The sequence below is a fragment of the Dermacentor albipictus genome, unplaced genomic scaffold (genome assembly GCF_038994185.2).
Source record: "Dermacentor albipictus isolate Rhodes 1998 colony unplaced genomic scaffold, USDA_Dalb.pri_finalv2 scaffold_17, whole genome shotgun sequence".
Classification (NCBI taxonomy): domain Eukaryota; kingdom Metazoa; phylum Arthropoda; class Arachnida; order Ixodida; family Ixodidae; genus Dermacentor; species Dermacentor albipictus.
In genome coordinates, this window is record NW_027225571.1 from 10,935,933 (window position 1) to 10,962,290 (window position 26,358).

General features: G+C 43.3%; 1 protein-coding gene across 5 annotated transcripts in view; it reads right to left on the bottom strand.

Moving 5' to 3' along the window:
• Positions 1–26,358, bottom strand: part of LOC135909425 (tRNA (34-2'-O)-methyltransferase regulator WDR6) — a 443,227-nt gene that overhangs the window by 108,534 nt on the left and 308,335 nt on the right. For 4 of the 5 annotated variants that reach the window (XM_065441378.2, XM_065441377.1, XM_065441375.2 and 1 more), the window contains 2 exons: positions 25,284–25,469; positions 22,016–22,082 (listed from right to left, as the gene is read on the bottom strand). In XM_065441378.2, coding sequence (XP_065297450.1) covers positions 22,016–22,082; positions 25,284–25,469 — 253 coding nt within the window. The remainder of the gene's footprint in view (positions 1–22,015; positions 22,083–25,283; positions 25,470–26,358) is intronic. The other variant, XM_065441379.1, reaches the window with a different exon arrangement.

Here is a 26,358-nt window from a genome sequence, read left to right on the forward strand (position 1 = left end):
AGGGTGGTCATGAGACGCGCACTTTGCACAGGTGGTACGGCCTCGGCAGCTCTGAGAGCCGTGGCCGAATCTTTGGCATTTGAAACATCGTCATGGATTTGGTATGTACAATCTGACATTAATTTTCATATAGCCTGTTTCGATGCTTTCGGGGAGTGTGCTGGTAGAAAAGGTAAGGATCAGCAGGTGTTTTGTGGGTATTTCCTTGTCATCTCAGCAGATCTTGATTCGTTGCACATTCGTGACATGCTGCTCCTTCCAGCCCTCTAGCAGCTCTGCCTCAGTCATTTCTAGAAGGTCCTGCTCTGAAACTACACCTCTTGTGCTGTTGAGGGAACGGTGAGGGGTTACTGAAATTGGGGTTTCAACAAATGAAACAAGATTTGTCAATTTGTCGTGTTGTGTTTTGTCATGAACTTCAAGGAGAAGGTCGCCACTGGCCATTTTAGTAATATTGTATCCAGGGCCTAGTGTGTCAGTGAGGCACTTCGCAACAACAAATGAAGAAAGTGTTCTTACAGTCCTTTGGTTCGTTTCGGCATGGATGACGTGAAAATGTGGAAAAATATGGTTACATGAAGCTCAAGCCGAATACTATTTACAATTTGTTTACATGTAAGCTCACAGAGGCCAAAATGGCGACGCTATATCAAACCGGCCCACACGTCGTCTTCGTCCTCCTCAGTGCAGCCACACTGTGGCGGCTGTTCCGTAGCATCACCCCCGGCTGTAGAAGCACCGTTTCGGTGCTTAATCTACACATCCGCGGTGAAAGGTGTGTGGCGTGCGACGGGAGATGCCCAGGGACTACAGGAAGGCTCGATAAGGTCCCTTGCAAGCATCTTTGTGACTTCCTGTTGGATAACAGCTCGTTCCGACGCAGAAACACGGTATGGACGTCGGTGAATAGGGTTTGCATCGCCAGTATTTATGCAACGAGTCACGACGGACGTTTGACCTAAGGGTCTATTGTCAAAGTAAAAAATGTCGCGATAGCCTTCAAGAACGCGGCAAAGAGCTTCAGCTTGAGCAGGTGTAAGGTCAGAGGAGAAGATCTTCTTAATGGCGACATCAGTACTGTGCGATGACGTCACGGTATGGGCTGAGCTGTAACGATCTTCCAATGTGAATGGCTCGACCTCATCATCCTGCAAAGCGCGAATTATAGCCAAGGAGATCCCCTGAGGCAGAACTTGCGCGGTTAGCGCGAAATGGACAAGTGGAAGGCAGGTGCGGTTGCAAGTAATTTTCAGCACAGTGTGCGGCACGGTAACACCATGTGTAAGCATAACGGCCGGAATTGGTGTGGCCACGTAATTGCCGTCAGGTACAGCTGGAAAGGACAACAAGTTGACGTGTGTCACAGAGTGAGGTGGTAGGCGAATAAAATCTATGCAGCTCAGATGGCTTGGAGGCGGGTCCACAGGGTCAGCAAGGAGAGGCAAGGAGAGGCAAGTCAAAGTGAAGTGAGCCGGCCGAACAGTCAATGAGGGCACAATGATGGGCAAGAAAATCCAGACCGAGAATGAGTTCGTGAGGGCAATGCTCGATGACGGTGAAGAGAACGACGGTGTGTCTCTCAGCAATGGTGAGTCGGGCAGAACAAATGCCAACAATAGCGACAGTCCCTCCGTCGGCGACTTGTACAACTCGGTTCGGGGCAGGTATCAGAACTTTCTTGAGCCGACGGCGAAGAGCAGCACTCATAATGGACACATGCACCCCGCTGTCAATCAACGCGCACACAGGAACATTGTCGACGAGAACGTCCAAAAGATTCTTGTTCGTGGGTAAGGTGAAGCGAGGATTTCGTGCCAATGTCGTCAATGCAGCTTCACCTCCAGAAGCTGCACTGTCTAGTTTTCCGGTCGGGGGTGCGGCGAGTAGGTCGGAGAAGGAGCACGGCGTGACAGGGGCGAGCGAGATTGGCGGTGGGAGGGAGAAGGCGAGCGGGAGTAGCGGGGTTGTGTCAAAGGTGTCGCAGGGTCAGATGATGGAGCGGACATAGAAGGGGCGAAGCAAAAGGATGTGCTAGAGGGGCGAGGGGGGTAATCAGGATAATAGCACGTCAGAGAAGTCCAGCAGCTGCGGCAGTGGCGAGCGATATGTCCAATGTGTCGGCAGTTGAAACAGATCGGCTTGTCGTCCACGGTTCGCCATTCAGAGGGGTTGCACTGTCCATAAGAGGAGTAAGAAGAGTGCGGTGGGGACGTGCATGGAGACAAAGGTTCCAAGCGTACGGAACGAATGGATTGCATTGCATGGATTGAATGGACGTTGGACAACTCTTGACGGACGACGGCCTGGATCAAGGAGATTGTCACCGGAAAATGATCAGGTAACGGGAATGAAGGGGCCGCCGGTTGTGCCGCTTCGACCTCACGACGAATGATACGGGTCAAGCTGTCACATCGCGACGGCTGGTGGAAGAGGTCGTCACAGGATGACGTAGCAGCTGTGTTGGGAAGTCGCGTGATGTGCTGGGATACTCGGCGGCTTTTAGCATGCTCGAGACGGCGGCACTCCTTGAGGATGGTATCGATGCTGGTGACGTTCATAAACACCAGTAAATTGAAGGCGTCATCAGCAATGCCTTTGAGGACGTGATTAACCTTATCCTCCTCAGTCATGTTCAGGTCAGCCTTGGCACAAAGGGCCAACACGTCGAGAATGTGCGACACGTAGGACTCGGTCGACGTCTCTACACGTGTAGAAAGGGCTTTCTTGGCGTGGACTTGTCGACCAAACGGATTGCCAAAAAGGTCGCGTAGCTTGTCTTTGAAGAGATCCCAGCTTGAGATCTCCTCTTTGTGAGTCTGGAACCACGGAAATGGAGTTCCGTTGAGGTAGAAAAGTACGTTGGCAAGCATAATAGTCGGATCCCACCTGTGACTGGTGCTGCCACGTTCATATAAGCGGAGCCAGTCGTCAACATCAGGACTGCCAACTCCGTTGAAAACACAGAGATCCCGAGGTGGGGAAACGGCGACGTAGGTTGGGGCTGCAGGCGGAGACGCTTGCGCAGATGAAGTGCCGCCAGCAGGAGCTGAAGTTGCATTGTCGCCGTTGCGACCGCTGCGAAGCTCCATGACGGGTACGGGGAACGTCCACCTCCACCAAATTAATGTTACGTGAAGCTGAAGCCGAATACTATTTACAATTTATTTACAGGTAAGCTCACGGAGGCCAAAATGGCGACGCTATATCAAACCGGCCCACACGTCATCTTCGTCCTCCTCAGTCCAGCTCCATTGTGGCGGCTGTTCCGTAGCAATATCTTTGCTCTTGGCGAAAAAGTTGAAGGGTTCATCGGTGTGGCCTCTTTTCAAAAGAGGTCGATCAGGTAGCTTTGGGAATGAGCTAGATGCCATAGAAGTTACTGAAATTTAGGCAGCTGTGCCAGCCACCCACCACGGAGCCCAACACGGGGACGTGACAAGATTCTGTATAAATGCAGCCTGCTAGCGCCAGCAGTACACAGCCACTATAACCTCTATAACCCAATGTATATACCCAAGTTTGGACATATTACACACGGTTAACCCTCGCCGCCAGGAAATTCGGAAGTGAGAAGAAGGGAAAAGAAGAGAGGAAAGATGAAAAGGATAGAGAGAAAGGCGAAGATTGGAGAGGAGGACAGGAAAAGGCGACTGCAGATTTCCCCCAGGTGGGTCAGTCTGGAGGTGCCATCTATGTGAAGCCGAAGGCGAAGAGGTGTGTTGCCTCTGTTTGGGGGCCTGGTAATAAAGATGTCGTCCATGGGCAAGTAATGAGGTAATGTCAAGGTACGTTCTTTATTGGTACCTACTAGGTAGATGACTGGAAACATTGGTTGCGCTTTCTTGACAATCACATGTAAGAAGACAGGACATGCGCAAACGAACAACTGAGGTTTATTCGAGAAAAAACACATATATCACACCAGGCCAGCGCAGGCGCTTCAGGGTATCAGCAGCATTACAGAAGAAAAAACCCAAAATCAGAAAAAATCAACGGCGTGGCTCACCTAAACATACTATCTAAGAAACGTGCCTCCCTATTGTACAGCATGACCGATGTGTCACTGATGCATGCTTGTCCCTTCTTTTTTATATAATATGATTCAAGAAGTTCTCGTGCTTTTTCATTATGGCACTTGCGCAGGATCTTAACTTGGTCGAGCAGAGGCCTGCATTTGTGGTCTAAGCAATGCATGGGTAAATGACGTTGCTCCCGGTTTATAATTGATCTTTCGTGTTCTCGGATTCGCACGTTCAAACAACGGCCCGTCTGGCCTATGTAGGTTTTGCCGCATGTCAGGGGAATCTGATAAACAACGCCAACTTGGCAATCTAAATAGGTGTTCTTGTGTTTCATGCCGCAGCCACCTTGCTTCTTTCTGGCGTGATGTCTCCCAATGCAGGCGCAAAGGTGACTCAGCTTGCAGGGAGCCGAGAAAACTGATTTTGGGTTTTTTCTTCTGTAATGCTGCTGATACCCTGAAGCGCCTGCGCTGGCATGGTGTGATATATAAGTGTTTTTTCTCGAATAAACCTCAGTTGTTAGTTTGCGCCTGTCCTGTCTTCTTACATGTGATTGTCAAGAAAGTGCAACCAATGTTTCCAGTTACAATGAACCAACTCGCCCAACAACGCATCCTGCTCAACTTCATTTCTTCTACATCGGGCTCTTCCTTTTGTGTTCTCCCTCTATCATGCCAAGTATCAGCGGTCATGTCGGGTATCATCAGTACTTCCTACCGTGCAAGACTTGTGGGCCTATTCCTCAAGAAAGGCTACATCCCGGATGAAGTCAATGCCCTGTTTGGACATCTCAAACCTTCAGTAGGACATGCGAAACGCATCTGCAAGATCATGTGATCGGAACTATGGCGTCAAGTCCGCTTGTACCAGGACATGCTTCGAGCCCTGTGCTTTTCCAGAGATCCTCATTGGTTAGCTACAATCAAATGGCAAGGTATAAGGCGACAGACGGCTCAGACTACGGAGTTCTACTGGAGGCAAACGCTCAACCTGGTACTTCCCCGCTTGGAAAAAAAGCGCAAACCCCAGCGAGGTAACCTGGTGTGTCTGGGTGGAGCCGCGGTCACAGACAAAGTGTCGTCACTACTTCGGAAAGGCCCGAAATTTTGCTTAGAACCAGCATTGGAACCCCATGAATGGCTAGCCACGAACCGCCAAATTTCAAGGAAAGCAGGTCCGGAAGACGAGGAAAGGTGCCTATTGGACGGCGTCGACAGCTTGGCAAAATCAGTGAACAAGACTGTGTACAAGAAAGACACAACAAGCTTTGTTTACGACTTCTTCTTAAGGAATGGCCTCCAGCTCATCAAAGAAGGTGGCTTCGTCGTTCTGCCCTCCGGACTTTTCAACGAAAAAGCAACTGCAGCTGTGCTCAAGAACTTTAAAAAGGTACCCGTGAAGCGTAATCACGTAAAGCAAGCCGCAATCTCTTTATGCGATAACCTAGAGCTAGCCAAACTGTCTCATGTTGTTAACAACAGCAAGAACGATAGCTTGTCTGTGCTTTTTTCCGCTAAAACGCACAAGGTTGATGTACCCTTCAGAGCCATTGTTAGCGAGAAAGGCACATGGCAACACGAAATTAGTATTTTTCTGCAGAAGCATTTGAGGATGTTGCATATTGATGATCCTTTTGCCACGAAGAATTCGGAAGATGCTTTTTTCGCTTCTGCAGGCAGTTGACTCAATCGGTTTTGGGTTCTCAGTTGATGTAGAAGATTTATTCTACTCCATACCTCACCAGCCACTTTTTGAATTGGTGCGTAGCTGCATTGAAGCTAACAATGTCATTGGTTTCCAAAACTCAGCAGGCATTCGGTAGACAGTTTCCTGGCCCTTTTAGAATTTTATCTCAGTGCTACTTTTATCACCTTTGACAACCAAACCTTTTTGCAGCGACAGGGAGTGTGCATTGGGTCGTGCGTAGCACCAGTTTTATGCAATATCTTTTTATCAAGTATTGACCGCACCTTGTTTGGTGTACTTGACAACGACAAAGTAGCACATGTTTTCAGGTATGTTGACGATTTTCTTGCACTGCTGAAAGTACGAAATGATTTTATGTATGACGATGCTATTGCAGACATTTTAAATCTCTTTGAGAATAATGCCTTGGGTCTAACCTTTACACATGAGCTCCCTGTCAATAACACTCTGCAGTTCCTTGACCTCAAACTTACCTTTGGAAAAGAGCACGTTTGTAGCTGTTTCTGCCCTCGCACACAAAAACAACTATTACCATATGATTCAGCTCACTCTAAAATAACCAAAAGGGCCATTGCTAAACAGATTATTGAGCAATCTTTGAAGAAGTCATGTACGCATGCCATGCAGGCTAGCTTCGACATGCAAATTTCCAGGCTGAAAGAGGCTGGCTTCCCTGATGTGGTTGTGCTGGCAGTGATTGAAACGCTCGAAAAGAGGTTAAAAGCGCCCAAAAAGTAAACTCTGATGTTGTCAACAAAGCTTCAAAGCCAGTTGTAATTCCATATGTTCACAGAACATCACATAATTTGAAGAAGATAGCAACCAAGCATGGTGTCCCACTCGTTTTCTCGGCTCCCTGCAAGCTGAGTCACCTTTGCGCCTGCATTGGGAGACATCACGCCAGAAAGAAGCAAGGTGGCTGCGGCATGAAACACAAGAACACCTATTTAGATTGCCAAGTTGGCGTTGTTTATCAGATTCCCCTGACATGCGGCAAAACCTACATAGGCCAGACGGGCCGTTGTTTGAACGTGCGAATCCGAGAACACGAAAGATCAATTATAAACCGGGAGCAACGTCATTTACCCATGCATTGCTTAGACTACAAATGCAGGCCTCTGCTCGACCAAGTTAAGATCCTGCGCAAGTGCCATAATGAAAAAGCACGAGGACTTCTTGAATCATATTATATAAAAAAGAAGGGACAAGCATGCATCAGTGACACATCGGTCATGCTGTACAATAGGGAGGCACGCTTCTTAGATAGTATGTTTACGTAAGCCACGCCATTGATTTTTTCTGATTTTGGGTTTTTTCTTCTCTAATGCTGCTGATACCCTGAAGCGCCTGCGCTGGCATGGTGTGATATATAAGTGTTTTTTCTCGAATAAACCTCAGTTGTTAGTTTGCGCCTGTCCTGTCTTCTTACATGCGATTGTCAAGTGCGCAACCAATGTTTCCAGTTACAATGAACCAACTCGCCGAACAAAGCATCCTGCTCGACTAGGTAGATGACGTTTCCATAAATGTGTCATTTAGGACAGATGCGCATTCTATGTCAGGTACAGGATGTCCTTCCTTCGTTTGTAAAAGTTACTATGCTGCGTTCCTTGCCATGCAAAACACTCCAAAATTGTTTAGAACTATTTTTTAGCATAGCTGAAAAGATGCGATTAAAGAAAAAAAATTTAGCTCGTTTCGCTTTAGATAAGTAAGTTGTTGTTGCAGATTTATAGGCTGACCAACATTTATCAGACAGAGATTTGATAGCAGCACGATAGAGCCTTTTCTTAAGGTTTGAAAGAGGGTTTATGTATCTGTTGTACCACGGGGTGCTCATATTCGAAAAAACTTTCTTCATAGGAATTTATATAAAGATTAGTTGTGGGTGATTCCACAAGACATCAACACGGGTCAAAAATTTCATATTTTAGATTTCATTGAATATTTTATATTTTATGCGCATATCACTAGGTAGCACTAAAGTGAATGTGGCTTCTTTGCCAAATGAATATTTTAAGAGGAAAAAAATCACGAGATTCTTCAGTGTGGAGGTGCCTATTTAATGCACAAGGCATTTTCACAAATTCACAATGATGTGAATTACGGTATGTTACAGCTACAAAGAATACATTTCTGTGTGTAAAACCTAGATGTAAAGAAGGGTCAGCTAGCACTGTTTGAGGCTTCCGTGCAAAACGGAAGTGTTTTAAAAAAATTGCTTAATTTGCTACAATCTTCAAAAGTTGCTATATTTTACGATTTTTTATCAACTAAACCAATACATGTAGCCTTTTGAAATTTGTTGGACTGCGAGATCTTAACCTACTCAACAATTGTGCTGAATATTCTTGCTGTATCACAGATTACCATTTCTACAATTCGCCTCAAATTTGAAGTTTTGACAAAAATGAACGCTACTTAAAAATGAAAGTAAAAAAAAAACCCATCGTAAATTTTTCTCAAAATCTCATAAACAACTATTCACAGGCACGTGAAAAAGAATATTAAAAAACATGTTGCATTATTTTGTTTGTAATCACAATACAGGTGGTAGAAATGAGAGCTTTGCCAGAATGCAGCAAGGTGCTGAGAAAAAAGGACATCGGGGTAAAAAGAGCATGCATAAGGCTCTGACTTCCCTAAACTTGACTGTAATTGCGACGTAAAGGTAGTTTTGACCTTATAATTATACTTCTGCATAAAAGTTCGTTTAGTACACTACTTATTCTCTTGAATGGGAATACGAAGCGTCAGCATAACCATTACGTGGTTCACTTTATTTAACAGCAAGTGCGTGCACCTTGCAGTGTAGATAATTTGTGCCTTCTGTTAATGCAAGGTTTTTATTTCTTTCTGTGCTACAGAATTAACAGTTAACTCTGTATAAATGTACACAGGTAACAGAATCTACGGCAGGTAAATGCCTCAAAAAATGTCGTACTGGTCATTACATGAACGTCATTATACAACCTAAGAGGCGGTGGTGGGAGTGGCGATGGTGTTGGTTAAGGCAGGGTTAAGGCAGGCAGGGTTAAGGCAGGGCATGGTGTTGGTTAAGGCAGATAGTTCCAGCGATTATTTTACCGTCTCTGAAGAAAAAGAAAAAAAAAATGGAACTGTTAGAATACTATATAATCAAACGTTCACAGTCCCTATGGATCACCACTTGTCGAAAAGTTCACAGTTTCTTAGAAAAGCTGGAAAGGAGCACGAGACTTCCTCTTTCAGATATTTGGGTCTTTTGCGAAACATTACCTGATCGGCGCACTCTTGCGGAAATTGCCTTCTGCGCAATGCCTCAAGTAGAGCATTTATTTCTTCATTGAAGTATTGGCAGCACCAGATGAACTCTCGGCCGAACTTGCTGGTATACAGTGTATGGGATAGTTGTTGAAGCACCACTGACGAATGCTAAACGATGATAGCATGCTGAGAACACGTCCTAAGTTTACGAAGCGCTGCAGTACTGGCAGCTCTTTCCGCATTTTTCTATAGGACCAGCTGATCGAGAGGGCTAGATCCCGCAGTTCTAATAGAGCGAATCTAATACGCAGTGGCACACTTGCTTGCCTGTTGACTTACTGACCTGTCAGTGCACACTTGTTGATGATCCGCACATGCCGCATGGAGGCAGGGAGAGGGCACAAGGAACTTCGGGCATACCCGCTGTATACGCTCAGAAAGGCTTGATCCTTTTCCAATTACCTGCAGCACTACGACACTCTAATACAACGCGATCGAAATTGGTGGCGTCAGGCTCGTTTAATCAAATGTGCCATAACCGTATGCCCGGAACACGTGGCAACGATTTCCACTGGTTCCTTTTGAGGCGGCGAAAGTTCTCTACTTCATGCACATCTGCACAGAGCAGTTTTACGTTTTTCAGCGCTGCGGCCATCTGCGCCACCATTTCAGAGGCTGACCTAATGACTGTGGTGCTGTCTGCTCCGAGATTGTACAGCGAGGCTTGGTGCTTTACTAAGCCACCAACACCATCGCAAGCGTTTTTGCCATGCCCTGTGGCCGAAAAAACCACTTTGTTGACGCGTGCTCCTTCTGTGACAGCTGCTAAAGCTGATACTTGTTTTTGAAATGGCTACTGGCGCCGTCAGACACGTATGTAGCATGTTTGCCAAGCTGAAGTTCTTCCTTCATGTACTCATAGATTTTTTACAGCGCCAAACAAGCGTGTGCAGCATCATGACATACGTCATCACTGAGAACCGCAAAACATAGAGTGGATCCACTACTCGTGACGACACATGTAAATAGCAACACCCGTTTTTTGTGCCAATGGTACGATTGCACGTCGTTCGGTACAACAGCTGTCCAATTCTCTGCAAAGTCAAAGACACGGGATCCGTGCTGCTGATTCTGTTTGGCGTTGTGTATTGCTGATGCTTGAATGCCCTTATATAATAATGGGTGATCCACTTGACAAGCAATGCACCAAGCTCCTGGAGAAAGGTGCTGCGAAAAGTAGAAAAGTGAAAAGTGAAAAGAGAAAAGTAGCCTGTGCTGTCTTTTTGACGAGGTCGCCATTTTCCCATACCGCATTGTTTACCTCTGTCTCTTCAGGGATTCCCAAAGTTGTAGTAGTAAAAGCATCCTCATTTGCACTATAATCACAATCGCCCAGGAAAGAATCGGTCGTGGGCGAGGTGCAAAGACATAGTTCTTTGAGGTGGGTAATTGTGTAGGCACCTTCAGTGAGCTCTTCTAGCGCGGAAATACACTGTGTGGCGTTGGCACAATACATGCAAAGGTACACTTCTCGTTGTGGAGCAAGAAGAACCCATTTCGGCCGGAGAGAATAAAGCTTTGAGAGCCAAATAGATGTATCCGGATTGGCTTCCTTAAAGAGACCATATGTCTCCCGTACCGAGCGGGTCATGAATCTCATGGCAGCATACTGTTTGTTTCCATCAATCGAAACAGATACTACGTCCTTTTTGTTGGGACTCTGCCGAGCACATCCATGCTCGTCTTTGGTATAATATTCCACAGCAGTCTAAACGTCTGTTGGGTTCAACCGTGTTCTCTCAGGTGCGTCTGGTGCTGACCATATTCCACGTTTCTCGCGCCATAGTCGGGATTTGTATGTCATGTAGGCTGACAAATTTGGAATGAGAGCTTGAGCTTTTCGGCGCTCCAGCTGGCTTCGCAGTACAGTCAACAAGCGCATTCACTTTTGGTACGAAGAGCACATGTCATAGGTTTCTATAAATTTGGCGAACCATTCGGTGCACATGCCGCATTTGGTACCTGAGGGGTCCAAATGGCACTTGCACTATACGAAGTAAGATTTGGACCTTACAGTGCCACCGAATTGAATTTGCTTTAGCACCGGGCGAAAGTTCCCTCGTCGTGAAACCGACTTCTGCTGATGAACGTGAGGGAAAGTTTCAAGTGGCACTTCTTTCTACCTCCCAGTTCGTCTTCTTCCGGTAAGAATTCATCGCCTCCCGTGGATTCACTTCCCATTCTTCTACACGCTATCAACTCGATCAAAAGAGACGATTTTTACAGCAACCACACCTGAAAGCGTGAACTAAATATGGGCGCCAATGATGACCGAGGAGAGGCATGACTCCACGAATTTGTGTCGGAAATTCAGACATTTTAGAACGGCGTGGTTGCAATAATTATAGTTTACCAAAACTGCCTTTACGTCGCAATTATGGTCAAGTTTAGGCAAGTCGGAGCCTTATGCATGCTCTTTTTACCCCGATGTCCTTTTTCCTCAGCACCTTGCTGCATTCTGGCAAAGCTCTCATTTCTACCACCTGTATTGTGATTACAAACAAAATAATGCAACATGTTTTTTAATATTCTTTTTCACGTGCCTGTGAATAGTTGTTTATGAGATTTTGAGAAAAATTTACGATGGTTTATTTTTTACTTTCATTTTTAAGTAGCGTTCGTTTTTGTCAAAACTTCAAATTTGAGGCGAATTGTAGAAATGATAATCTGTGATACAGCAAGAATATTCAGCACAATTGTTGAGTAGGTTAAGATCTCGCAGTCCAGCAAAATTTCAAAAGGCTACATGTATTGGTTTAGTTGACAAAAAATCGTAAATATAGCAACTTTTGAAGATTGTAGCAAATTAAGCAATTTTTTTAAAACACTTCCGTTTTGCACGGAAGCCTCAAACAGTGCTAGCTGACCCTTCTTTACATCTAGGTTTTACACACAGATATGTATTCTTTGTAGCTGTAACATACCGTAATTCACATCGTTGTGAACTTGTGAAAATGCCTTGTGCATTAAATAGGCACCTCCACACTGAAGAATCTCGTGATTTTTTTCCTCCTAAAATATTCATTTGGCAAAGAAGCCACGTTCACTTTAGTGCTACCTAGTGATATGTGCATAAAATATAAAATATTCAATGAAATCTAAAATATGAAATTTTTGACCCGTGTTGATCTCTCGTGGAATCACCCTTCTGCCATTTTAGTTTTGAATAAGTTTTGCTTGCTTTGCACAGATCGTTCAACATGATCGATCAAGAACACATCTAAAAAGAACTACAATTCATTGTTAAGCACGTCGAAATCAGCTTTTTTATAATCGCATATTGTTTTAACATGTTTATGTGTGCATGAGAATGGCAGTGAAATCTTTGCTTCAATAATTTCACGATAACTGACACCAGGTGTATTAGGCACACAAGATAATATATCTGGCGATGATGTCAAGACAAGGTGAAGAACTGAAGATGTATTATTTGTAACACTTGTAGGAAACTGATCTTGCGCTTATCATCCACGGCTTACCTAAGGATTTGCAATGACAGGTTCTAGCAAAAGGCCCCAAAACGCTCGAAGTGCTCTTGGAGCTCCAAAAGCTATTTTCACATTCCTGGACTGAGTGAAGCTACAAGATGAGACAAGCCTTTTCAGGAAGGCCAAGCGTCAATCGCTTGGATGAAAAGTGTTCGTCGGTGTTGGAAGGTGTCAGGTCTAACGTTGGTGCAAGCATCGCATGACCCATAACACCCGTACAGAAACCAACTGAGTTAAAAGATGAAGAGCAAGAAGAAACAGACGAAAATTCTAATGATGTCTCTACAGCAAATGAGACCGTCGAACTTGTGCCACCAAGTTTACTCGAAGTGGATGGTGAGACAATGTGAGCACTTGTAAACAGTGGAGCTTTGGTTTCAATTATAAAAAGAAGCACAGCCACAGTAGAGAACATATTTACAAGAAAAACAGGTGCCCAAAGCTTAAGTACCACTCACGAACTGCAGGAATACTGGCACTGGTTATAGAAGGCGTTCGTATGACTTTCTAGTCTCCCATCCGGATATGAAATTGCTCAAGCTTAACAAACACTGGGATCACACTGTGTCTGCGAGCTAAGATGGGCATGAGCCACAACCAGTTAGAAAAGGGAAAGATTCGCATTGTGAAGAAAGGAGATGACATTCATATAATATATCCTGAATTATACTGCTGCAGGGGCTATCCTCCAGGTACTACAAAATTTGAAGTTCCATTTAAATTACATGACAAACTGTAGTATGGAAGAAACCTTACAACCTAACCAGAGGAAAAAAAGCATGGCTGAAAGAAGAGCCTGTGAAGATGTTGGACGCAGGTATTTTCCGCCTGTCTGTGTCACCCTATGCATCATCCATAACCATAGCACCCAAGAAAGATGAAAGCCTCCGACTCTGCATGGACTACAGAGCAGTTAAGAACCAGACACAGCTCTCTGCATTCACTACGCCAAGAATAGATGGAATTATTGGTGACACAGGTGGTTGTACTTGGTTTTCTAGAATGGACCTTTGAAAAGGCTTTCGGCAAGTACCACTTCAAGCGGACACAAAGCAATATACGACGTTCATAACTCAATTTGACATCTCCGAAAACAACCGCCTCCCCTTTGAATGAAAGAACTCACCCAGCTGGCTTCAAAAAATGATGAATATGGTTCTGGCTCCGTTCCATGGCCACTTCTGCAATATCTACATAGGCGACATTATTGTGTATTCTAAAAGCAAGTGTCTCCATGAACAACACCTGGTATATGTCCTCGCAACTTTGTCAGAAGCCAACCTAAATGTCAATTTTAACTCTTTCTCTACCATGGGGAAAATAGGTGTTTTTTGTAGGTTACGCCAGATTTTTTTTTCTGAAGGAACTACTGCACTTAATATTTTATGTAACACATAAACAAAAGGCAGAATGAATGTACTTTTCGCACATAAAAGTTTTATTGATGAGATTTATGCCATAAAAAAGATATAAATTGCCAAATTCAAAATTGTGGAATAAAATTGAACAAAGTTTGTAAAGACACGCTTGTATCTACTAAGAAAAAAATGTAACAAAAATTATGAGCTATACAAAATGTATTGCCATCTAATAGGCACTATCACTGAAAGAATCAAAATCTTTCATTGAACAGGTATTTCACTACAAAGATTTAAGTGCAAGCACTACAATTTGGCGTGCCAGGCTGGCTTGCGTCGTCGTCGTTCTCAGAGTCAAAGTCTGACGAAAAGTTAGCATCCTCAGACTCACTGCTGCTTGATCTATGGATAAAATCAGCCACAAACGCAGCAGAATTGTTAGATCTGCAATCTTTCGAAGTGTGCACACCACTCCCAAAGGCAGCCATTTTTGCTTTCTGCTTTGACGATTGCCAAACCTCGGAATGCGTTAAAAAATTAACACCTGGTGCGGAAAATGCGAACTGCTTAGAAAACAAAAATATAGTTCTCGTTCATGTCCTATGGCGCAGAGTGCCCGTGAACAGCACGGAAGCGGCGTTTCAAATCATTGATAGCTAGCGGCTATTTTTGCTCTCTACTTTGATGAACGCAAAAACTCCGAAGCGCATTCAAAATAACCGCCTGGGGGAAAAATATGAACTGCTTAGAAAACAAAAGAATAGCTCTCCTCTTTCACCTCTGATAGCCAGTGTGCCCGTGAGCGGTGCAGAAAGTCTCGAAACCGGCACTTAAATTCACAGTTAGCAGGCTAACGATGCCCAATGGGCGCGGTACGGAAAGAGTTAAGAAGAGTTAATTTTTCAAGAACAAGGTAACTTTCTTGGGAGAGTACTGGATGGCACTACAAAGAACACAAAGAAAGAATTGGTGGCATGCATTGCAAAACTCGTGAAACCTTTTGATGTTCACTTACTATGCGTGTTTTTGGGGTTAGCAGGACATATTAAAGCACTTATTCAAGACTATGCTCAAAACTAAGTGTCTGACTAGACTACTTCCGGACTTTGCTCTAGCATTTGAGCTCAATACAAATGTCTTGCACTACGAAACGGCTGTGATACTATACCAGTGAGATAAACGTCAGCCAAACAACTGTCAACAAAGCGTAATTGGCTAGCGTAGCTACACATTCAACAAAGCGGAGGTGAACAACATGACAACAGAAAAGAAAGCTCTAGCCATTTTAAAATTAAATTAAAATTAAATTATGGGGTTTTACGTGCCAAACCACTTTCTGATTATGAGGCATGCCGTAGTGGAGGACTCCGGAAATTTCGACCACCTGGAGTTCTTTATCATCATCATCATCATCATCATTAGCCTGGTTACGCCCACTGCAGGGCAAAAGCCTCTCCCATACTTCTCCAACAACCCCAGTCATGCACTAATTGTGGCCATGTTGTCCCTACAAACTACTTAATCTCATCCGCCCACCTAACTTTATGCCGCCTCCTGCTACGCTTCCCTTCCCTTGTAATCCAGTCCGTAACCCTTAATGACCATCGGTTATCTTCCCTCCTCATCACATGTCCTGTCCATGCCCATTCCTTTTTTTTTATTTCAACTAAGATGTCATTCCCTCGCGTTTGTTCCCTCACCCAATCTGCTCTTTTCTTATCCCTTAACGTTAAACCCATCATTCTTCTTTCCATAGCTCGCTGCGTCGTCCTCAATTTAAGCAGAACCCTTATCGTAAGCCTCCAGGTTTCTGCCCCGTAGGTGAGTACTGGTAAGACACAGCTATTATACACTTTTCTCTTGAGGGATAATGGCAACCTGCTGTTCATGATCTGAGAATGCCTGCCAAACGCACCCCAGCCAATTCTTATTCTTCTGATTATTTCTGTCTCATGATCCGGATCCGCCGTCACTACCTGCCCTAAGTAGATGTATTCCCTTACCACTTCCAGTGCCTCGCTACCTATAGTAAACTGCTGTTTTCTTTCGAGACTGTTAAACATTACTTTAGTTTTCTGCAGATTAATTTTTAGACCCACTCTTCTGCTTCGCCTCTCCAGGTCAGTGAGCATGCATTGCAATTGGTCCCCTGAGTTACTAAGCAAGGCAATATCATCAGCGAATCGCAAGTTACTAAGGTATTCTCCATTAACTCTTATCCCCAATTCTTCCCAATCCAGGTGTCTGAATACCTCCTGTAAACACGCTGTGAATAGCATTGGAGAGATCGTATCTCCCTGCCTGACACCTTTCTTTATTGGGATTTTGTTGCTTTCTTTATGGAGGGCTACGGTGGCTGTGGAGCCGCTATAGATATCTTTCAGTATTTTTACATACGGCTCGTCTACACCCTGATTCTGTAATGCCTCCATTACTGCTGAGGTTTCGACAGAACCAAATGCTTTCTCGTAATCAATGAAAGCTATATATAAGGGTTGGTTATATTCCGCACATTTCTCTATCACCTAATTGATAGTGTGAATATGGTCTATTGTTGAGTAGCCTTTGCGGAATCCTGCCTGGTCCTCTTCTTGACAGAAGCCTATGTGTTCCTGATTCTATTTGCGATTACCTTAGTAAATAGTTTGTAGGCAACAACTGACAGTAAGCTGATCGGTCCATAATTTTTCAAGTAGTTGGCATCCCCTTTCTTATGGATTAGGATTATGTTAGCATTCTTCCAAGATTCCGGTACGTTCGAGGTCATGAGGCATTGTGTATACAGGATGGCCAGTTTTTCTAGAACAATGTGCCCACCATCCTTCAACAAATCTGCTGGTACCTGATCCTTTCCAGCTGTTTTCCCCCTTTGCATAGCTCCCAAGGCGTTCTTTACTACTTCCGGCGTTACTTGTGGGATTTCAAATTCCTCTAGATTATTCTCTCTCACATTATCGTTGTGGGTGCCACTGGTACTGTATAAATCTCTATAGAACTCCTCAGCTACTTGAACTATCTCATTCATATTAGTAATAATATTGCCGGCTTTGTCTCTTAACGCATACATCTGATTCTTGCCAATTCCTAGTTTCTTCACTGCTTTTAGGCTCCCTCCGTTCCTGAGAGCATGTTCAATTCTATCCATATTATACTTCCTTATGTCAGCTGTCTTAAGCTTGTTTATTAACTTCAAAAGTTCTGCCAGTTCTATTCTAGCTGTAGGGTTAGAGGCTTTCATACATTGGCATTTCTTGATCAGATCTTTCGTCTCCTGCGATAGCTTACTGGTATCCTGTCTAACGGAGTTACCACTGACTTCTATTGCACACTCCTTAATGATGCCCACAAAATTGTCCTTCATTGCTTCAACACTAAGGTCCTCTTCCTGAGTTAAAGCCGAATACCTGTTCTGTAGCTTGATCTGGAATTCCTCTATTTTTCCTTCTTACCACTAAGTCATTGATCGGCTTCTTATGTACCAGTTTCTTCCGCTTCCTCCTCAGGTCTAGGCTAATTCGAGTTCTTACCATCCTATGGTCACTGCTGCGCACCTTGCTGAGCACGTCCACATCTTGTATGATGCCAGGGTTAGCGCAGAGTATGAAGTCTATTTCATTTCTAGTCTCGACATTCAGGCTTCTCCACGTCCACTTTCAGCTATCCCGCTTGCGGAAGAAGGTGTTCATTATTCGCATATTATTCTGTTCCGCAAACTCTACTAATAACTCTCCCCTGCTATTCCTAGTGCCTATGCCATATTCTCCAACTGCCTTGTCTCCAGCCTGCTTCTTGTCTACCCCGACATTGAAGTCGCCCATCAGTATAGTGTATTTTGTTTTCACTCTACCCATCGCCGATTCCACATCTTCATAGAAGCTTTCGACTGCCTGGTCATCATGACTGGATGTAGGGGCGTAGACCTGTACGACCTTCATTTTGTACCTCTTCTTTTTAAGTTTCACAACAAGACCTGCCACCCTCTCATTAATGCTATAGAATTCCTGTATGTTACCAGCTATATTCTTATTAATCAGGAATTAGACTCCTAGTTCTCGTCTCTCCGCTAAGCCCCGGTAGCACAGGACATGCCCGCTTTTTGGCACTGTATATGCTTCTTTGGCCTCCTAACTTTACTGAGCCCTATTATATCCCATTTACTGCCCTCTAATTCCTCCAACAGCACTGCTAGACTCGCCTCACTAGATAACGTCCTAGCGTTAAGTGTTGCGAGGTTCATATTCCAATGGCGGCCTGTCCAGTTCTTTAACGTGCACCTAAATCTAAGCACACGGGAGTTTTCACATCTAACCCCCATCGAAAGCCATTTTAAAGGCAATTCAGTAGTGCCGTTCCTACCTGGAAGGTACCAGATTCAAGTTGTACACAGATCACAAGGCCCTCACCCACCTTTTGAATATGGCGGAGCTGAAAGAAAAAGTTGCATGGTGGGTCAGCGAGCTTCAACAGCTCGACTTTTAAGTGAACCATCGTCCACAAGCTTCTATGAAGGAAGTGGACGCAATGTCTAGATTGGGGGTCACAGTTGTTGATGTGCAACATGAAACAATAGGCGCTGCCAATATTTGAGAAGGAACTGAACCTTTACAACAGACGCAGACAGGCAGAATTGCAGTGCCTGTTACACTAGTTCCGAAAATTTTGGACCTTTACCACAACAGTCCCTGTTCAAGTGGTTATGATAATAGTTTTTAGCGCAAAGAAATACACAACACGAGAGAAGGCACACAGGACATAGCGCTGCGTCCTGTGTGCCTTCTCTCATGTCGTGCATTCCTTTGCCCTAAAAACTATTAACATGCAATGCGAACTAGACCACCAGCTTGTTTTGTTGGTCATATGATGGTTTTTGGCAAACCTACATGAAACTGACGCAAAGGTTCAAATGGCCCCGCATAAAAGAAGACACGAAAAGATATGTGCAGGGATGTCACAAATGCCAGGCGAATAAAGTTTAAACAACCAACTCAACAGATGACACTATTGAAGCACTCGAGCGCACCATTTGAAGTTATTTACATGGACTTCGCTGAACTCTGAAAAAAATCTGGAGGCATGAAGAAAATGCAAGCATTCCTTGTATACGCAAATAAGTGCACCAGGATGGTGGAAGCAAAACCAGGGGAGAAGGACGCCAACAGTGTGATCTCCTTCTTAAGCCAAAAGATGTTTAGAAGTTTTTCATGTTAGTAAAACATGCATTCGAAAACAATGGGAACAGTCATATACACTTTAAAGGATGTGTAATGCGGCATGTGGGTGCCATGACAACGTAAAATTCTCAGACAATGCGCTTGCCTTTTGTAGTCATCAACATAAGGAATGGGCCCAGTGACATGGAGTTGCACTCAGGTTCACAGCCCCGTATCACCCAGCAGCTAATGGGCTAACTGAGCGAGCCATTCGTGCCATGAAACAGTACATAAATTGTATCCAGACTTCCCAGGTGGATGGATGTGGCTGCCTTGAAGTGGCAGTAGCTCATCATAACCGCTCCTATACAACAGTTCTGGGATGCACTCTGCTTTTTGCTGCTACTGGGAACTTTTGCCAGACAACACGTCTCTAGGAATTCAAGCAGTGCTGCAACTGACAGAAGAGAGAAGAAATGAAGAGAATGAAGTAGAGTACCGTGAAGGAATGAAAAGGAACATTGATGAAAAACAAAACACAGCGATACCGAGAATAGAGGTTGGAGACTTCATGCTAGTGAGAAGAGGGCTGTCAAACTGAGGCACAAATAAGAGAGGGCCATTCTCTGTTGTCAAAACAGCTAGCCAACAGGGAATCTAAGACTATCCGGTATGTATGCCACAATGGCACCATTTATTCAGTCTCTATAGGAAACATTTTTAAATACCATCCAGTAGGGATTTAATGGCGAGGGCAAGTGAAGCATGCTCAGGAAGTTGAAGAAGACAAGACAGAAACCGTAGTAAGGGGGCTAGGGGGGCAGACGAGAATAAAGAAGTTAGCAATGGTGACGTGAAGAGTACCCTATTTAGTATGTGCGGGCTTGTTACATGGTAATCAATATTCAAAGGTTGCTTTTCTTGAATATTCATATTCTATTAGAAAACTTCAACATACAGCACCTCAAATAAAATGCATCCTCCTTGCTGATGTCTAGAGCAGGAGAAAAAGCTAGAGCAATATCTATGAGAAAGTAGGTTACCTTTAAATTTCTAACAGGTTTTTAGTGATGACAGTCACTCAAGCATTAAATGGCAGATACTCAATGCAACCAAATTTACGGCTTCTTAGGCCACAAGGATTGCATATGCATTTTTGTCTTCAGATATTGCTCTCACCTTTTTACACATAAAGAAGAATATCCCCACTTTACTCTTCAAATAGCAATTATATCTGAAAAATATCAGTCCTACACCCCAATATTCCCTTCAGAAAGCATTGAAGCCAAGTTGTAGCCTTTTCTGCTACAGTGACTACACAGCTACTAACCGAGCTATCAAGGTAGAGAGGCTTGCTTGCATAAGGTCACAATAATCTTTAATTGCATCTCTTTTATTTCAAAATCTTTGCATTAAATTTTGAGCTAGTCAGCAGAATGCAGTGAATGCAAGCCACACATGGCTATGTCACCAAAAGCTCAGCAACAGGGCGATTCATTCCTCTTTCAATCTGCACTTTCTGCATCGACACAGGTCCTCTGCTGTAACTTTTCTAGCAACACGCAGCACTTGTTTTCCCATCTTGTCCTTTTATCCACCATTTATAACACTCAGGAAGAGATCAACATGTGCAATAGTCATATCACGTGGCTATGAACCCCACCACCCCCCAATTTCTGTGATGTGTCAGGAGTTGTGGTCAACACGCTTGCAGCATCACTCAATTTGGCACCCATTTTAATTAATCACATTAAGAGATAGCATAATTGAAAAATTATTGCACGTTTAAAAAATTGAGGCCTCTACCACTGTTGGGGAATGAACAGCGACCTTATTTGGCTAAAAAAATTTTTTGTGAGTACTCCTTCAGGTGCACTTCCGTATGGAGACACAACCTGTTCCCTTCTGCCTCACAAACTTTTTTCCCAACATGATTACACTAAAAAAATTTCCTCACATTAGAGAGAGAACTGCTGGTAAAATCCTGCTAACCCCATTTTCATAATTAGAGAATGAAAGAACTGGGACAACAGACAATCAGTAATACAAAAAGTGTTAAATTATGTAGCATCCATATTCAGCAATACTAACTTTTTTTTTATAATTTACAAAACACACATGCACGCAAGTCTGTTTCGAGAGTTCATGAATGTGACAAATCTAGTTGAAACATGTTGTACAAGTACAGATAACCATGTTACATAGGACATATGAGAAGCGAAAGACACCCAGCACTTCAAGACAAATACCAAGAATGAATTTTACAAGTACTATAGCCATGCTCTGAGTGGTGCTGACTGGTCCATGGAGCAGGCATACTTTTTTTTACAGAAATTAAGACTAATAGATGTGTGCATATGAACTATGTCTGCCTACACTTACGTTGGTGGTGAAGTTACACACAAGTGTTAACTGAGGAACTAAAATAGCAGTTCACGCAAAGAAGCTTATTTTCCTCGCCATATTTGCAGATATACCATGCATTTTATGCATGCCATCATGAAATGGGCATAGATTCCCTTATTAGCCATAAAGAGGGAACATCCTTATTGAAAAAAAAAATTATCCTGTTTAAATAATAACAAAGGAAACATCTATGAGACTCATGACAGAAAAAATTTGTGCTTTTACATAAACTGCATCCCCATATTTTGAAACAGAATGACTGCCTGTTTTATTACACACATTATCTCTGTATTATGTCTGTCAAATTACAGTTTTTCAGTTCATGTTGTTCCTCACTTTAGCTTACCTAATAAAGATGTCTTGAACTTCTAAAAAAGAAGCCTATTTATGTTTCAATTTTGTGCCTCAACACATTGACCTACTCTAGAGATCAATTATCTTCGCATATACGATACTCACAAGGACCCCTGACTCGCATCAATAGAGGAGTCTTGCTTGATGCATGTTCAACAGTGCAACCAACAACTCCATTTAATCACAAGCAAATTACCAATGAAGTGCACTGATTGGATACTTACCCCCAGAAGCATTCTCTTCTGTAAAAAGAAGGCAGATGGCTGATATCTTTTTCCTGTGCAGAGGTGCCTACAGGTACAGATGACAGGAAAACAAAACATACTTCTTTACACATACATAAGGTTGACCAATTGATCTGGTTTGTCCAGAAGCATCATAGGCTATGAATGACACCTTAGTGGGCGCTCTGTATTAATTTTGAACATTTTGAATTTTGAACTTGCACCTAAATCCAAGTACACAATAATTTTTGCATTTTGCCCTCCATCGAAATGCAACTGCCACAACCATGAACTGAACCTGCAACCACATGTGCTGCTGCCGAATGCCACAGTAACAGAGACAACAGATTGGGCAAGCACCCACCCTTTTGTAAACTGCAAGCTTTCAAGTTCAGTTTTAAAACATTTCAACAAAGGTTACAGGCATCAGTATATGAATAAAAGCAGGCTAGAATAAGCAACTGTTGCAACGAAAATGATGAAGAGTTAATAACATTTTCCCTAGTAGGTCAGCATAGGTCTCACAAAGTAGGTATGCACTGGACTTGTGAAAGTCCCGCAGACTGCTGAGATTATGAAAAAAAAAAAAGAATACTAGTTGCAGCTTACACAAGTAAGTGCTCTATCATCCAGTTAAATTATACTGCAATGACGTCACATTTTTAACCCTTTCCGTGTGAAGGATGAGTCTTACTCGTACAGGAATGTTGTCTAGTATACAGTAGAACCTTGTTCATACATTTAGGAAAAAAAATGCAAGAAGAAAACAAACTCACTGGGAAAATGTACAACCAGAATAAAAAAAAAAAAAATGACAGACTCAACTGCAGTTCACATCTATGTAAGGCGAATCATTGCGCGAAACGTTGCAGCACGAGATGCCGATGTGCTCTGAACTGGTGGAGCCTGAGGAGCCCAAGATTTGCATTGTCATTTCTGCGGCTTCAGAAAGTGTATGTTTGCGCTCCTAAAATTCTGGCTGGGTCAGCAACTTCTTCGAGTGGGCAGTTTTGACATGCCCACATGGTGCAAATCGTTCTGGCATAAGACGCTGACCCACATCCATCTGGTGAGGCCCGAGCGATTCGAGACGCACATCGTTGTTTTCCTATTGTGCTGTGTTTTAAGATGGTGATGACAAACTGAAAAGAAATCGAGCTGGTGGGCAATGCTGGAATACGGTGGCTCTGATGCCGTCAGAGCGAAACATGATGTTCACTTCATGCTGTGTGTAGCAGAGAACGGCAGAGCATTTGGCTTATCTCCTATTAAAATAGTGCAGTACGCTTCCAAAAGCACTATGCCCCAGGTGCTGTGAAACAGATAGCTGAAGATGCGTATTGCAATAGGGTTGGCGGTGATACCTGTCAATGCGGCGTGCAATGACCCGCAAGGATATTTGCTGGTACCGGAATAGAAAACCGAGTGTGTGCCAGCGTTCTCACACAAGACAGGCATGCAAGTATTGTAGGCAAGCTGCTGCGGAGGGCGACTACTGTTTGCGATGGCATGCGTCTCACACCATTTCTTGTTCACATAGAATCTAGTGGCCACAAAATATATCGTACAATCGCAGTTTGGTGATGTACCGAACGTTGGTGCCAAAATGTTGCATTTTCCAGGAACATACAAACCTTAAAAAAGAAGTGTAAGAATAATTCTTTGTGTTCTTGGTCACTAACACTGGCGCTGCGAAATCGTACTTAATGGGATCATATCAACGAGCTTCTACTGTAAACCAGTCACGAGTCTCACTCGTCCAAAGATTTTCGTTATCTACTAACTACCCGAGATGAGGGAAAGTGATTTTATCATTTTGGTTTATTGCTGCGTTAATGGATGGCACCAGCTTTAAAGGAGACTGGTATTTTGTGGGCGCATTTGGCAGAAACACCGCAGAAGTATGGCCTTCCTGCATTTTAAAAATGGTGGCACAGAGTTAGGCAGCTACAGCCACAGCAGATTCAGTTTTCAATGGCAGAATCATGCCGTTATTCATCTTTTCTTGACCTCAAGTAAAAAGTTAGACTAGAATATCTTCAGTGAGTAATTTTCGAGGCTTCAATTTAGAACTGATGATTGCAAGAAAGAGCTGCAAGCCTCTGGTAGCCTCTTGCGTGGACGCGTTTGCCATTGGCATCTCTGGGATTTCTTTATTTTGCAGCGCAAAGAATGACATATCACATGGAGAACAAAAGCATGTTTGACGTCTGTTACAAAAATGTGGAACTTCATATAGATTGTTTCTATGGCCACGCCTATCAGCAGCTCAAAAACATGAAAAAATTGACAGTAACAGACAAGAGAAAAGAAATGAATTCTGGGGTTCTATGTGCCAAAACCATGATTTGATTATGAGGCATGCTGCAGTGGGGGACTTCTGATTAATTTTGACCACCAGGGTATCTTTAATGTGCCCCCATTGTATAGGAAATGGGTGTTTTTGCATTTTGCCCCCATCAAAATTGCAACATTTCTATGAACAGACAATCTAGCTCACTGGTGAAAAAAAAAGATAACAATGTGCAAACGGTAGTAAAAAGCATGTCTACTTGGATGACGAGGCAGGTCTCGCACTGTGGCCATATTGGCAGAAAAGTCTCGAGGCTCTCACCACTATGAACAATAACCAGTCATGAGATAATGAAAACTGCAGCTTCTGTGCGAATTTTGGTCAAAATATATATAGAGATTGCTGATTAATTACATAAATAAAGGTGTGTTGATGTCGCAAGCGTTTCTTCATTGTTTTCATGATGTATTAGATAATTTGACATTTAACTTATTTGGAAATTCTTTGCACTCCTGTGAGATCCAAATTTTAATGAGATTTTACTGTACACTTTTAATGTATATCGGCTTTGCATAAGCTGGGTCAGGGTTCTAAAAATGAGTAGCCTGAAAAAAAAAAAAAAAAGATCATGGACATTTTAACAACATGCCCCACCCCTTGATTTTTATCTTTTCTTTACTAAAGCAGTGCAGTGCAGTACTAAAGCAGTGCTTTCATTAACTCACCTGCCACTTCATTTGCACAAATATACAGCTGTTTTCTATTCTGTGTAATAAAGATTGTGCAGTCAACTGAATGAAGAATATAGGTTCAAGAGGCCACACACCCTTATTCCAGTTTCAAATATGTCAGGAGAGATAAGACAAGGATTCCTTGGCACTGCTCAGAATCGGACACGGCTCACCAAAGCCTCTGGTATACACCTGAGCTAGATAAATTGCAAATTGCTTGTGATGTATATATACAATTCATTACCCGTATACACGACCGATGTAACATCTCCTTGAGTCCACAGCGTTGCACCATGATGCGGCCAGTCTTCAGGCAAGCAAAGAGGCCTTCATGGGAACTCATTGCAAAGTCCCATGACCGGTGACCGCCACCACAGTTTAGCTGAAACACCGCCCGCTGCTGCCATGTACTCCACAGCACGAAGTCACTCTACCATGGAATGTATGCCAGAAACAAGAAAGCATGCCTTGAGAATAGTTACTAGGAACTGTGCATTACACAAACTGTATGCCATCAAATTTTGTAGGCCAACTACAGATCCAGCCATGAGAGATATTTTCTAATAGCTGTAAGCATGATAACAGAAAGTGCAATCCCAATATACCTAATTCTAATGCAGCTTACTTGAGCCATGAGGGGGTGGAGGGAGGGGGGGGGTGAACGTGCAGTAACGTGATCAAGTGCATGCTAGAGCGTTTTCTAATCTGTTTAAGCTAGATGGGAAAGAGCCATTCTGCTTGGTCTGGCTTAGTCTTGGCTCCCCAAGCATCTTTCCTCATAATTTTTAGGGCATGTAAAATTACGCCATTCAAATACATAGGACTTAGTCAGGACCAACAGAGCAGTTCAAATTATGTGTCAATTTGAATTACCATATTTAGAATTATCGAGATTGCCCTGTATAAAAGAGGCAAAGAACTGTGTAAGTGAAATTAGAACAATTCTGAATGTTGAAGTGACTAACCTAGCAAGTTTATCTTCAACATTGAGAAAAACACAACATGCCATCCAACTCCACCATCCTGACAAGCAACACATTAGGCGTGCCTTATAGGCTCAGAGACTGTTATTCAGTATTTACAATTTAACACAAACAAGAATGAAGCTACTGATACTGCAGAAGGCTAAAGGATGTCCATGTATGTTTTCTCGAGCACTGGAGTCAGAGCATGTTAATCAATGTCTGGCTAATTACTACTGCCAAGTAAATGCCTAGGCAATTCATTGGATTTTACATATTTTAAAAGATATTCACAAGTACAGTTAACCATATCCTTTACAATTTTTACATTAACACTGCTTCTCTCCCTTTCCCGCT